This window comes from Bubalus bubalis, chromosome 2 (assembly GCF_019923935.1).
Source record: "Bubalus bubalis isolate 160015118507 breed Murrah chromosome 2, NDDB_SH_1, whole genome shotgun sequence".
In the NCBI taxonomy this organism is placed as follows: domain Eukaryota; kingdom Metazoa; phylum Chordata; class Mammalia; order Artiodactyla; family Bovidae; genus Bubalus; species Bubalus bubalis.
In genome coordinates this window covers 148,167,365-148,179,750 of record NC_059158.1, presented here as the reverse complement: position 1 = coordinate 148,179,750, position 12,386 = coordinate 148,167,365, and the positions used below count along the sequence as shown (strand labels likewise).

The 12,386-nt window shown below is 48.4% G+C and overlaps 1 protein-coding gene across 2 annotated transcripts; it reads left to right on the top strand.

Annotated features, from left to right (window-relative positions):
* The first annotated feature begins 3,338 nt into the window (after positions 1–3,338).
* On the top strand, positions 3,339–10,705 carry FZD5 (frizzled class receptor 5). 2 transcript variants are annotated; one of them, XM_006051324.4, is made up of 3 exons: positions 3,339–3,463; positions 3,701–4,021; positions 4,309–10,705. In XM_006051324.4, the coding sequence occupies exon 3, from the start codon at positions 4,557–4,559 to the stop codon at positions 6,312–6,314; it is 1,758 nt and encodes a 585-aa protein (XP_006051386.2). In that variant the 5' UTR covers positions 3,339–3,463; positions 3,701–4,021; positions 4,309–4,556; the 3' UTR covers positions 6,315–10,705. The 2 variants fall into 2 exon arrangements, with proteins under 2 accessions (XP_006051386.2, XP_006051387.2); XM_006051325.4 differs by having other exon boundaries at positions 3,401–4,021; positions 4,323–10,705.
* The last annotated feature ends 1,681 nt before the right edge of the window (positions 10,706–12,386 follow it).

Genomic DNA, 12,386 nt, shown 5'->3' with positions numbered 1-12,386 from the left:
CTCCACTAGCTTTGTTCGTAGTGATGCTTTCTAAGGCCCACTTGACTTCACATTCCAGGATGTCTGGCTCTAGGTGAGTGATCACACCATTGTGATTATCTGGGTCGTGAAGATCTTTTTTGTACAGTTCTTCTGTGTATTCTTGCCATCTCTTCTTAATATCTTCTGCTTCTGTTAGGTCCATACCATTTCTGTCCTTTATCGAGCCCATCTTTGCATGAAATTTTCCTTTGGTATCTCTGATTTTCTTGAAGAGATCCCTAGTCTTTCCCATTCTGTTGTTTTCCTCTATTTCTTTGCATTGATCACTGAGGAAGGCTTTCTTATTTCTTCTTGCTATTCTTTGGAACTCTGCATTCAGATGTTTATATATTTCCTTTTCTCCTTTGCTTTTCACTTCTCTTCTTCTCACAGCTATTTGTAAGGCCTCCCCAGACAGCCATTTTGCTTTTTTGCATTTCTTTTCCATGGGGATGGTCCTGATCCCTGTCTCCTGTACAATGTCATGAACCTCATTCCATAGTTCATCAGGCACTCTATCTATCAGCTCTAGGCCCTTAAATCTATTTCTCACTTCCACTGTATAATCATAAGGGATTTGATTTAGGTCATACCTGAATGGTCTAGTGGTTTTCCTTACTTTCTTCAATTTAAGTCTGAATTTGGCAATAAGGAGTTCATGGTCTGAGCCACAGTCAGCTCCTGGTCTTGTTTTTGCTGACTGTATAGAGCTTCTCCATCTTTGGCTGCAAAGTACACCTGGAACAATAATTTAAGTTGAATCTCATAAATTTCACTTTGGAGTAACATGTTTAATATAGCAGTAGTGTCTTCAACTCAGAAATTTGATGCTTTTAAATGGATGGATAGATGGATGGATGGTTAGATGGAAGACAGATAAGTGAATTAATAGGTGAAAAGGCATGGCAATGTTCTAGTTGCTTAAAAATTGCATCTTTAAAAATAATTTCATGTTTTCCAGTCTGTTAAACAATAACTATTACTCAGGAGAAAAAATTCAAGATTTCCGTTCTTTCCATGGACTAAATACGTAATTTCAAGCAAGTCATTATGGTGCCAATTCCATCTGATTGTTGTGAGGATTAAATGAGCTAACTGAAATGAATTATGTAGCACCTAACTCATGTTAAACAGCATATTTTAAACTGCCTTTAAAGTGAGGTAATATAGGTGAAAAAGCAAAAATTCAAATGACACGAAAAGCTATACAATGCAAAGTAACTTTCTTTTGGCAAAGTTTTCCCACTGTTATTACTATTACAATACTATTATTAGAGATCTCCAAGCAAAAATAACATTTCCCTGTTGACTGAGAAGGGAAAAGTTTACAGACTAGGAGATAACATCCTTTGAGTCAGAACCAAGTGAAATAACACATGTATTCTGGCTAAATTCCAGCATGAGTGATTAACATTCTCCAACTTCAAATAATTTTTATTATTAGCCAACACTTGTCCATCCCCAATAATACACACGTTGCATAAAGGCCACAGAATGAGGCAGCCTCTCTTGGCATGTTCACAATCTGTGCATACTTTCCACTGAGGGTTTCCCTTTCTTTTTGATTGCTATTCCATAGCTGAAAACTCCCACTGCTTTCAACCCTGGGATGTTTGCCGACATTGACTGCCAAGTAGTTCCCCCAAACAAACAAACAAACAAACAAACAAAATATAAGCACAGGTACAATCACAGGGAATGAAATAAGTAATATACATTTTAAACATATTTATTAACAGTTTTGATGTTTGTGAAGCGATTGATATTTAACTTTGAGGCTGGAATTAATACACATATTCTTCATTACAAGTCTTGTTGATAAGCAGGGAGGAGAGGACTGTTCAGCAATTTAGTTTCCCAGTCTATGTAAGTGGGATCCAGGACACAAGAACGACAATAGCCGCGGTGTGTCTCGGTCCTTTAGTCCAGTTCTGAGTACTTTGAGAACTCAGGCCCTCCTGCCTTTTTTTTTCCGCCTTCTTCCCAGTAGAAGGAAGGGGTTGGGGAAAGGGAAACAATTCAAACCCTCTTTGTAAGCGTGTGAATGAATTTCAAGAATGCTAAACACCTCAGTCTTCCAACCTAATTAGAACACGTAGAAAAGAGGCATTTTTAGGACATTTAAAACTTGCAGCATAATAACCCATCTGGAGAGCGCCACAGTGCGTCCCAGTGGTTGGGGGAGCCCAGCAGGTCTTCCCGTGGGCTCCCGCTGCTCGGTATGCCCCGGATCCCCGGCGGCGGTCGGCTGTACCGCGAAGCAGTGGGTAGCCCGGGGGAGCGACGGGGGCGGACCGGGGGGGGGGCGGGGGGAGGGGGTACAGCCCCTGCCCATTACACTGCCCGGAGCCAGTGTTGCTTTTCTCTGCAGGCAGCTTCGGAACTGCCTGGATTTTTAACCCGATAAACTGATAAAGGACTAACATGTTTGGAGTCTTCCAAAGACGGAAAGAAAATTACTTTCTTGTTGCAACAGTAAGATTTTGTTACGAAATGCAAAAGTAAAGGTTAAAGCCTGGGAGATAACCGGTAGAATATGGGGGCGGGGAGGGGAAAGAGGTGGTAAAAATTGTGGATGTCGCGGCCCAACTATCTGGATTCGAATCCCGGGTTTCCCATTTGAGTGCCTACTCTGCGCCAGGCGCTCGGAATACCGTGCTGAACAAGATTACTTTGTGGTTTTCTTGGGGGTCATTAACATTATTAGTTCGGTTGCCTTGGTCAAGTTTCTAAACTGTTTCTTCACCTGTAAGGAATGTCTGATTCCTAGAATTATTTTAAAGATCTGAGACATCCTGGATTAAGATGTGAATGACTAACGCGCTGTCCGACACAGTAGGGACTCGGTAAACATTTGTTCCTCTCTAAATCTGAGCTCACCTGGTGTGAGGGCGGCGCAGAGCGGAGACAGGTGCCACGGTTAAGAGTGAGTCTTTGAGCAGTCTTTTAAACAAGCGCTGGACTCTAAGGGTACTTAGCTGCAGAGAAGAGATCTGGTAGGTGCCCTGGAAGCAAGGGTTCATAAGCTAGAACATGACGGGAAAGTGAGCCCCGCATAAGTGGGGATCAGCAGAGAACTCGGGAGGGACTTCTAGCCAGCGTTTCCCGCTCAGCGTCTCAAGAAGGCGTGATTAGCATTCGCCCCGCCCTCCACAGCTTCCCAGCCGGCGATTGGCCCGCGCTCCTCGGCTACCCGCTCCGGGCTGGACCCAAGGGCGCCTGGGGAGAGGCCGAGCCGGCGGGGCAGTGGGCGGGGACGCATGGAGAGTGTGGCGGGGCGGCCCACCTACCGAGCCCCAGCGCGAAGGGGCGGGGCTGGGGCGGAGTCTCCCGGCGGGCATTAGAAGCAGGTGACCCGGGCGGGGCGGGAGAGGCCAGTCCGCCCGCGACCGTGACTCTGCTGTGGCCACCGCAGCCGCGTGCAGTTCAATACCCGGCGGAGGTGGGCGAAAGGGTGTTAGAGTGCGGGGGAGGAGTCGAGCCCTGCGCGTCCCCGGAGCGCCGCCACCGCCCCCAGGAGTCCGTTTGGAGCGCGGAGCCCCCTGCAGGGGAGGAGGCGAGCGGCGGGCGGGCGGGACGCGGCGGCGGGCGCGCACCGTGCAGTCCCGGTAGGGCCAGCGCTGGCTGCTCGCGGTGCTGTGAGGCGGCAGGATCCGCCAGTCGCCTTCCTCTCGCCCAGGTGCAGCCAGGCGCACTCGCCCCTCCGTCCGGCTCCCGGACCCTGGTGGAACGCACGGCCTGTCCCCACCCTACTCCTGCCCGGATCATGCGGGGGGCCCCGGAGGAGGAGAGGGCGAGTGACCAGTCTGCGGCGACGTCGTTCAGGGTGCGACCCCCTCTCTGAGACGCCCCCACCTGCTGCCATGTGCTGCTTCCTCGGATACCCAGCCTCTCGCCAAACTTTCCCGATGCCAATCCGTCTCTGAGAAACGTGGAGTATCCCAGAGACAGGGGACCCAGGCTGGCTACGGACTCTGTGCTTCTCTCGGGATTCTCGGAGGTGAGAGCCCGCGCCTTCCCCTTCTCCCCGTCCTTTCCCTGTCCCTCAGCCCTTTTCCTGGGGGGCTGAGCGCTGTGCCTTCGGGGTGCAGCCTGGCAGGCCCAGGGGAAAAGGAGGCAGGGTGAGGGACGGGGAGTCTGTAGTTGTGTTCCAGGAGGTGGAGGGGAGGGAAAGGAGAGAGGTTAACTTAGAGATTGGAGACCGCTTGAGGGGATTGTACCGTTGACGCCCCTCTAATTGGGAGTGGTTGCCATTTTTCTTCTCCCCCACTTTTTTTTTTCTTAAAGAGTTTTTTCCCCAGAATTGGAGCCTGATCGTCCCTCTCCAGCCCTGTCCAGCGAAGAACTGAGCGCTCCTGCGGAAGCAGCGCCTTCCCGAAACAGTTGGTCTTTGGACGGATTTCTTGAAAAAGAAACCAACAGGTTGCCAGCCCCGGCGCCACACAAGTCCGCGGAGAGGGAAGCTCCGATCCCGGTTTCCTCCTGCCTGAGCTGGCCCCGCGCGGGCTGCGGGAGACGCGGGGAGGGAGGGGGCTATGGCTCGGCCTGACCCGTCCGCGCCGCCTTCGCTGCTGCTGCTGCTCCTGGCGCAGCTGGCGGGCAGGGCGGCCGCCGCCTCCAAGGCCCCGGCGTGCCAGGAGATCACAGTGCCCATGTGCCGCGGCATCGGCTACAACCTGACGCACATGCCCAACCAGTTCAACCACGACACGCAGGACGAGGCGGGCCTGGAGGTGCACCAGTTTTGGCCGCTGGTGGAGATCCACTGCTCTCCGGACCTGCGTTTTTTCCTGTGCTCCATGTACACGCCCATCTGCCTGCCGGACTACCACAAGCCGCTGCCGCCCTGCCGCTCGGTGTGCGAGCGCGCCAAAGCCGGCTGCTCGCCGCTCATGCGCCAGTACGGCTTTGCCTGGCCGGAACGCATGAGCTGCGACCGCCTCCCGGTGCTGGGCCGCGACGCCGAGGTCCTGTGCATGGATTACAACCGCAGCGAGGCCACCACGGCTCCCCCCAGGCCCTTCCCGGTCAAGCCCACACTCTCGGGCCTGCCGGGGTCGCCGGCCTCGGGGAACGACTGCGCCGCCGGGGGCCCGTCGGTGTGCAAGTGCCGCGAGCCCTTCGTGCCCATTCTGAAGGAGTCACACCCGCTTTACAACAAGGTGCGGACGGGCCAGGTACCCAACTGCGCGGTGCCCTGCTACCAGCCGTCCTTCAGCCCCGACGAGCGCACGTTCGCCACCTTCTGGATCGGCCTGTGGTCTGTGCTGTGCTTCATCTCCACCTCCACCACGGTGGCCACCTTCCTCATAGACATGGAACGTTTCCGCTACCCTGAGCGCCCCATCATTTTCCTGTCAGCCTGCTACCTTTGCGTGTCACTGGGCTTCCTGGTGCGCCTGGTGGTGGGCCATGCTAGCGTCGCCTGCAGCCGCGAGCACAGCCACATCCACTACGAGACAACGGGCCCTGCGCTGTGCACTGTCGTCTTCCTGCTGGTCTACTTCTTTGGCATGGCCAGCTCCATCTGGTGGGTCATCCTATCGCTCACCTGGTTCTTGGCGGCCGGCATGAAGTGGGGCAACGAGGCCATCGCGGGCTACGCGCAGTACTTCCACCTGGCCGCGTGGCTCATCCCCAGCGTCAAGTCCATCACCGCGCTGGCCCTGAGCTCCGTGGACGGGGACCCGGTGGCCGGCATCTGCTACGTGGGGAACCAGAACCTGAACTCGCTGCGCGGCTTCGTGCTGGGCCCGCTGGTGCTCTACCTGCTGGTGGGCACGCTCTTCCTCCTGGCGGGCTTCGTGTCACTCTTCCGCATCCGCAGCGTCATCAAGCAGGGCGGCACCAAGACGGACAAGCTGGAGAAGCTCATGATCCGCATCGGCATCTTCACGCTGCTCTACACGGTGCCCGCCAGCATCGTGGTGGCCTGCTACCTGTACGAACAGCACTATCGCGAGAGCTGGGAGGCCGCGCTCACGTGCACGTGCCCGGGCCCGGACTCCGGCCAGCCGCGCGCCAAGCCCGAGTACTGGGTGCTCATGCTTAAGTATTTCATGTGCCTCGTGGTGGGCATCACGTCAGGCGTCTGGATTTGGTCCGGCAAGACTGTGGAGTCGTGGCGACGCTTCACCAGCCGCTGCTGCTGCCGTCCGAGGCGGGGCCACAAGAGCGGCGGCGCCACGGCCGCGGGGGACTACGCCGAGGCAAGCGCCGCGCTCACGGGCAGGACCGGGCCCCCCGGCCCCGCCGCCGCCTACCACAAGCAGGTGTCACTGTCGCACGTGTAGGAGGAGGAGGAGGCCAAGGGACCGGGAGCCGGGCGGGAGTTGAGGGAGCTAGGTTGTTTTTTTTTTTGGTAGCTTTGCCAAGGTCACTTCCGTTTACCTTCATGGTGCTGACGCCCCCTCCTGGGGCAACTTGGAGAGAGGAGGGAAGAGGCTGTTTCCAGGGGGGCACCTGTCCCAGGACTTCTCAGAGGGGCTCAGCTGATGTCTGCTCTATCTTCCTGCCTTTTCGAGAGGAACCCTGTTTTTAATTTATATGTCGTTTTCTTAATTTTTAACTTTGTTGCATTTTGGCAACAAAATTTACCTTTGCTTTGGGGGGCTTTACAATCCTAAGGTTGGCATTATAATGAAGTTCCCGCTTGGTTCAGGTTTCTCTGAACTGTGTGGTCTCAATTGGGAAAATGTATTTCCTATACTTGTGTCTTTAAAAATAATGTGAACAGTGAAAGTTCAGGTTGCTGTGACCGGGAAGTTGTCCCGTGGGCTTCTCCAGCTTACTTCTCCTTCCACTGCTTAAAGTGTCCCAGATGCTTTACGGTGAGCTGCTTGACCCTTTCCCTAACTTAGGGGGGGACACCCTAAGTCACACTGAGGAGGGGAAGCATAATGGGTTTGGGGCCTCCGGAAAGTGACAAGGTTAGGAAGTGTTCAGAGTTTCTGTGTGTGTCCTAGCTTTGTTTAGCAAGCTTGGGTTTCTTTTCTGTAGTACTTGTAATCATTCTCATTCTTAACAGTGCCAGCTTAGAGGTAGCATTGTAAGTGTCCAGAATAAATGTTTGGAATAGTGCTAACCTAAGGGATGGCGATTGGTTGAACTTCAATACTAGACTGTTAAGATGGCAGCCTTGTGCTGGAGGAGTGGGTGGTTGTTAATAGACTCCAGTGATCTTACTTAAAAAAAAAAAAACAACTTGTGTTATATTTTGGTAAAAATGAACCCACTTCCTTTTTCTGAGAGTACTTACTGATAGAGCTGAAGGGGGCTCCTTTTTACATTTAAGGACTAAACTGGATATACCTCCTGTAATTAAGTAAATTTCCAGCACTTCTCTTATCTGCTCCACCCCCATCCCACCTCCTTTATCATGTTAAACAGTCCTTTTGCTTTTCTTATTCCTCCTCTCCTGGAGAGCTGTGATTAGAAACCACACCCATCCTTGAATGAGGCGCTTGAAAGGGGGTGGGGTAGGAGGGAGGCTGGCTACCTGTGAACGAACAGCGGCAGCAATGAGGGAAAAATGAGTGTCCCTGGACTTTGGACTAGATTACAGCCAGGTATTTCAAAAGCAGCGAGACACTGCTCTCTGCAGCCTCTGACAACAACTGAGACCATAACACACTTGCTTAAGCTTTTGAAACGTGGATCAGTGTAGCAAAAGGAAAGCTGTTTTCCCCACCCAACCTCAATATGTTTCTTTTCCTCCTCTTCTGAGAAAGCCTATATATTGGTGAGCACACCCTCACACACTTTACTGTTGGAGAATTGTTTGCTTTTCTAATCTGTTGAACCATTCCCTCATTCATATATGAAAGCCTGCGTATTGTTGAATACACACGTACACACACTACACACACACACACACACACACACTTTACTGTTAAAAATGTTGTTTGCTCTCCTAATCTGTTTAACCATTCATTCATTCAAGAAGAGTGTGAGGCTATAGCTGGGGAAGGGAGTGAAAGTGCATTTTACAGTAAAATACTCGGGACTAAATTTAAGAAGCTAAAATGGCAAATGCAATTAAAATTTGGGAATAAAGATTTGCACTTCATTTATACCAAAGTTGGAAAAGTAAGATTTAAGCCCAGGTTAGGTTTTACTTTATGGATATTAAGTAAAGAAGTATATATTTTCCACAGTGGATTTAAGCGCTATGCTGGTGGAAAGAAGCATGATGTTAATAGTTTTCATGAACTTTCAAAGGCTGTTCATGTTTATAAAAATGCACTGCTCTTACACACATCTAAATCAAAATTAAATTTCAGTATATTTGACAAAACCTGGTACACCGAGCTACAGAACTTTTTGCACATCTAATTCCTCTCCTTATTCTGCAGCTTCTTAGAACCTTGAAATAGATCCCCTGCCTGAGGGCCAGGTCCTCTCCTGTTTTTCAAATGAGGACCTTTTCTGATCACCTTGACCTCTTCCCAGAAAGTACATAGATTATTCTGCTGCCTTCAGTCATTGTGTCTAATTTGGGTTGTTCCTCTTTTTTTTGTGTGTGTGTGGAAGAATGTAAAGATGATGCAGAATTTATCTAAAAGTTGTGAGAGGATGTGGTTGAAGTGATTTAATTCTTACTTTTAAAACAATTATTTTTTTTATTTTGGCAACATACCAAACCTAAAAAGAACAACCAATTTACTTTAAAAAAGAATGTAAGACGGTTAAGAGAAAGGATACTAAGGCAAAGAGCAATAATAGAGGTAATGCATTGGAGGTTTTTTAGGTTCATCCCAGTTCTTAGCATTGCCTGTTTTCAAGTCTCTCTCTCTAACCCCTGCTCTCCCTTCTCTCAAAGATTAAGCCCACCTGCTTCCTGAAGTCTTGCATCAACCACCCCTCCCCCTACCCAGGCAGAGAAACTCATCTATTTATGCTCACCTCGTTTCCATGCCATACTCGATTTTCTCCTGATTTTTATTTTCATTAGGCAGACAATCCATACTCATGAAAACAATTATAAAATGAAAGGTTGTGAGGTAGTTTGGCAACTTCTTTAGAGCTAGCTCTGATTTTAATGAGGATTTAAGGCCCAGTTTAGTCTCATTCATATACAGCTTTTGGGCTGTCCCTTTCACGGTTCAATTTTAAGCAATGTCTCTCATAGATAGGAGGGTAAAGGTTTAGAAGGAACTAATATGTGACCTATCAGTGAATCAGTTGACAAAGAGACTTAGGAAGTCTTTTTAATATGTATTATTAACCTCACATTTTGAAGCTGTCTAAATTGACTGGAAGAAAGTTCTCTTGGTGCCTTATCGGTTTATCCTTGCAAACCTTGGTCATATTTTCTTGCGGTCGTTTCCAACGACGGGCCCGTGTGTGTGTTGTGTCACGTGCGCATGTACAGGCTTAAATAATGTGCCAACAGCACTGTTTCCAAGTTGGTATTCATTAGGCCCTTTCCTCCTGGGTTAGGGCTGCACTAACCCTGACACCAGCTGCCAGGAGGAAACCTCATGGATCCCACACCGAACCTTAATAACAGCATCCGTGACCTGCAGTCTCAAGTACAGAGTGGGAACCCCAGAGCTAGGAAATGTAGTTGTATATTTTAATGAACTGCCACCCCTGCTAAAGAGGCTTCTTTCACTTTTGTGCTCTACAGAAAGACCAAGGGGGGTAGGAGGGACAAAGCTTTGAATCACTGCTTTCTAACACCGAATGGGGCCAACAGGACAGAGAACATCACAAATCGAGGCAGGTGTGAGGTGCAGTGGCTGAGAATTGCCTGCTCCCTCTGCGTGCCCTTTCTTGCCTCCAAAGTCCAATCAAGTGATCCTGGGAAAGAAATCTGCCTGGGTTGAGGAGGGTGGTTCTGAAAGAAAAAGCTACCAACACATGAAAGCAGGGTGAAGGGTAGGCAGGATGAAAGTAACTAAGTAACCTGACTCAGAACTCTCAAAAGCTTCTAGCAGCTTGATGACAATTACAGGATTTATTTCAGCCAGGATAATGTCTGTGGTACATTATTTGAAGACAATATTACTTCATGTTGTTACAAACTGTATGTATAGTGTGTATGTGTTGTGGGTGTATATAAATAATATATATTATATATATGGGAGATTTAGTGACTTTTGATACGGGTTTGGTGCAGGTGAATTTATTACTGAGCCAAATGAGGCACATACCGAGTCAGCAGTTCGAGCGCAGGGCATTCACTACTTTTTCTGATTTCTGCACATGTGTACTGCCTATCCCATGAGGTATCGTTGATGTCATGTCAAATCCAGAACTCATAAAGCAACGCCAGTGGTATTTTATTTGTAGACAATCAACTCAAATCTATAAATTATTACTGGCAGATGATTATAATTCTGAATCTCTTAACACTAACAAAAGGAAACCCAGAGCATCTTGATAAGAAGTTTTTTGTTTTTGTTTTGTTCCTGGAAGTCAAAAGAACGGCAGTTGTATGTGGTTATGTTAGTTTCAAGGTACTTAATTTGCTGACACTATTTCAGAAAAAAAATCTGTATGTATTGTATTTGTGGGAAGCTAAAATAATGGTTTGAGATTTTTTATCAAATATGGAGAGTAGTTATTTATGAAAAACAAAGAAATGTCTATTTTTGTTTCTTTGTTCCCAATTAATGTAGATAAATTTTAAAGTGCATTAAAGCAATGGTAAAGTAAATAAAAAGATGCTATACAAGTATTTTTCTCCTCATGCTTTTACAAAGAGACACACTGCTTTCTAAGTGATTCCCTGGAGTAGGAAATGGCAAACCACTCCAGTATTCTTGCCTGAAAAATTCCAAGGACAGAGGAGCCTGGTGGGCTACACAGTCCACGGCATCTCAGAGTTGGACATGAATGAGCATGTGCTGGCTGAAGGCGCTATGTGGATTCTAATTATCATATTTCTCAGATATGAGTGGCAACCTTTTTATTGATAATAAAATCAAGCAAATTCCAATCACAGAAGCAGAACTAATGAAAACACGTTTTACTTGAATATACTTCTTAGGTTTCTCCTGCCAATCCTGTGATTGTTTTATGATTCACTTGAAGAAATGAAAGGAAATACACAAGAACAGAGACACTGCCTGACATTGTGTTCTGTTTTGTCAGCTCTGTCTAGACTCTGCTGAAGCAATTTGGATGGAAGTGGTGCTGTTCTGTGTGCCTGCTTGGCAGTCATGAGCTCCCCAAACTTGATCATTAGATTTACAACTTGGTATTCAGGCTTCCCAGGTGGCTCAGGGGGTAAAGTATCTGCCTGCAATGCTGGAGACCTGGGTTCAATCCCTGGGTCTGGAAGATCCCCTGGAGAAGGAAATGGCAACCTACTCCAGTATTCTTGCCTGGAGAATTCCATGGACAGAGGAGCCTCGCAGGCTATAGTCCATTGGGTCACAAAGAGTTGGACATGACTGAGCAACTAACACTTTCATTAAGGTCTAAACACCAGTCAGGGAGCCCAGATAAACAGATATATATTCTCTCTCTCTATTTGTGGAGAATTGGTTCCAGGAACTTTCCCTCCCGCAAATACCAAAATCCACAGATGCTCAAGTCCTTTATATAAAATAGTGCAGTATTTCCATATAACCAACACACAGCCCTTCCATCTTTCCCGTCTCCTCCCATATACTTTAAATCATGTCTGCTGCTGCTGCTAAGTCGCTTCAGTCGTGTCCGATTCTGTGTGACCCCGAAGACGGCAGCCCACCAGGCTCCCCCGTCCCTGGGATTCTCCAGGCAAGAACACGAGTGGGTTGCCATTTCCTTCTCCAATGCATGAAAGTGAAAAGTGAAAGTGAAGTTGCTCAGTCGTGTCCGACTCTTCGTGACCCCATGGACTGCAGCCTACCAGGCTCCTCCATCCATGGGATTTTCCAGACAAGAGTACTGGAGTGGGGTGCCATTGGCTTCTCCGAAATCTAGATTACTTCTAATACCTAATACAAATCCTCAGTAAGGAGCTGTTTTAAGTATAATGCAAATGGTTGGTGGTATGCAGCAAATTAAAGTTTTGTTCTTCGGAACTTTCTGATGTTTTTTCCCCAAGTATTTCCAACCCGTGGTTGATTGAATCCACTGATCAGAACCTGTGGATACAGAGGACCTATTGTAAGTTGATTTAAAGTTTCCACTTTCCTGACAATATGGACAGATGCTTAGCAAACCTGAGAGAATGTAGTGTAAAAGTGAGTAAGATGAGCATTGTTAGATTGGTACACATTAGGGCATTTGAGAGAATAGAAAATACAGCAGTTGAGCTGGATCCTGGTAGAAAAGCCACTGTGCCTTCCCTGTACAGGTCTCCATAGTTGACACATCTTCCCAGTGCTTTCTCGTTGCTTATTCCCCAGCAGCAGAAAAGGGGCCTGTTA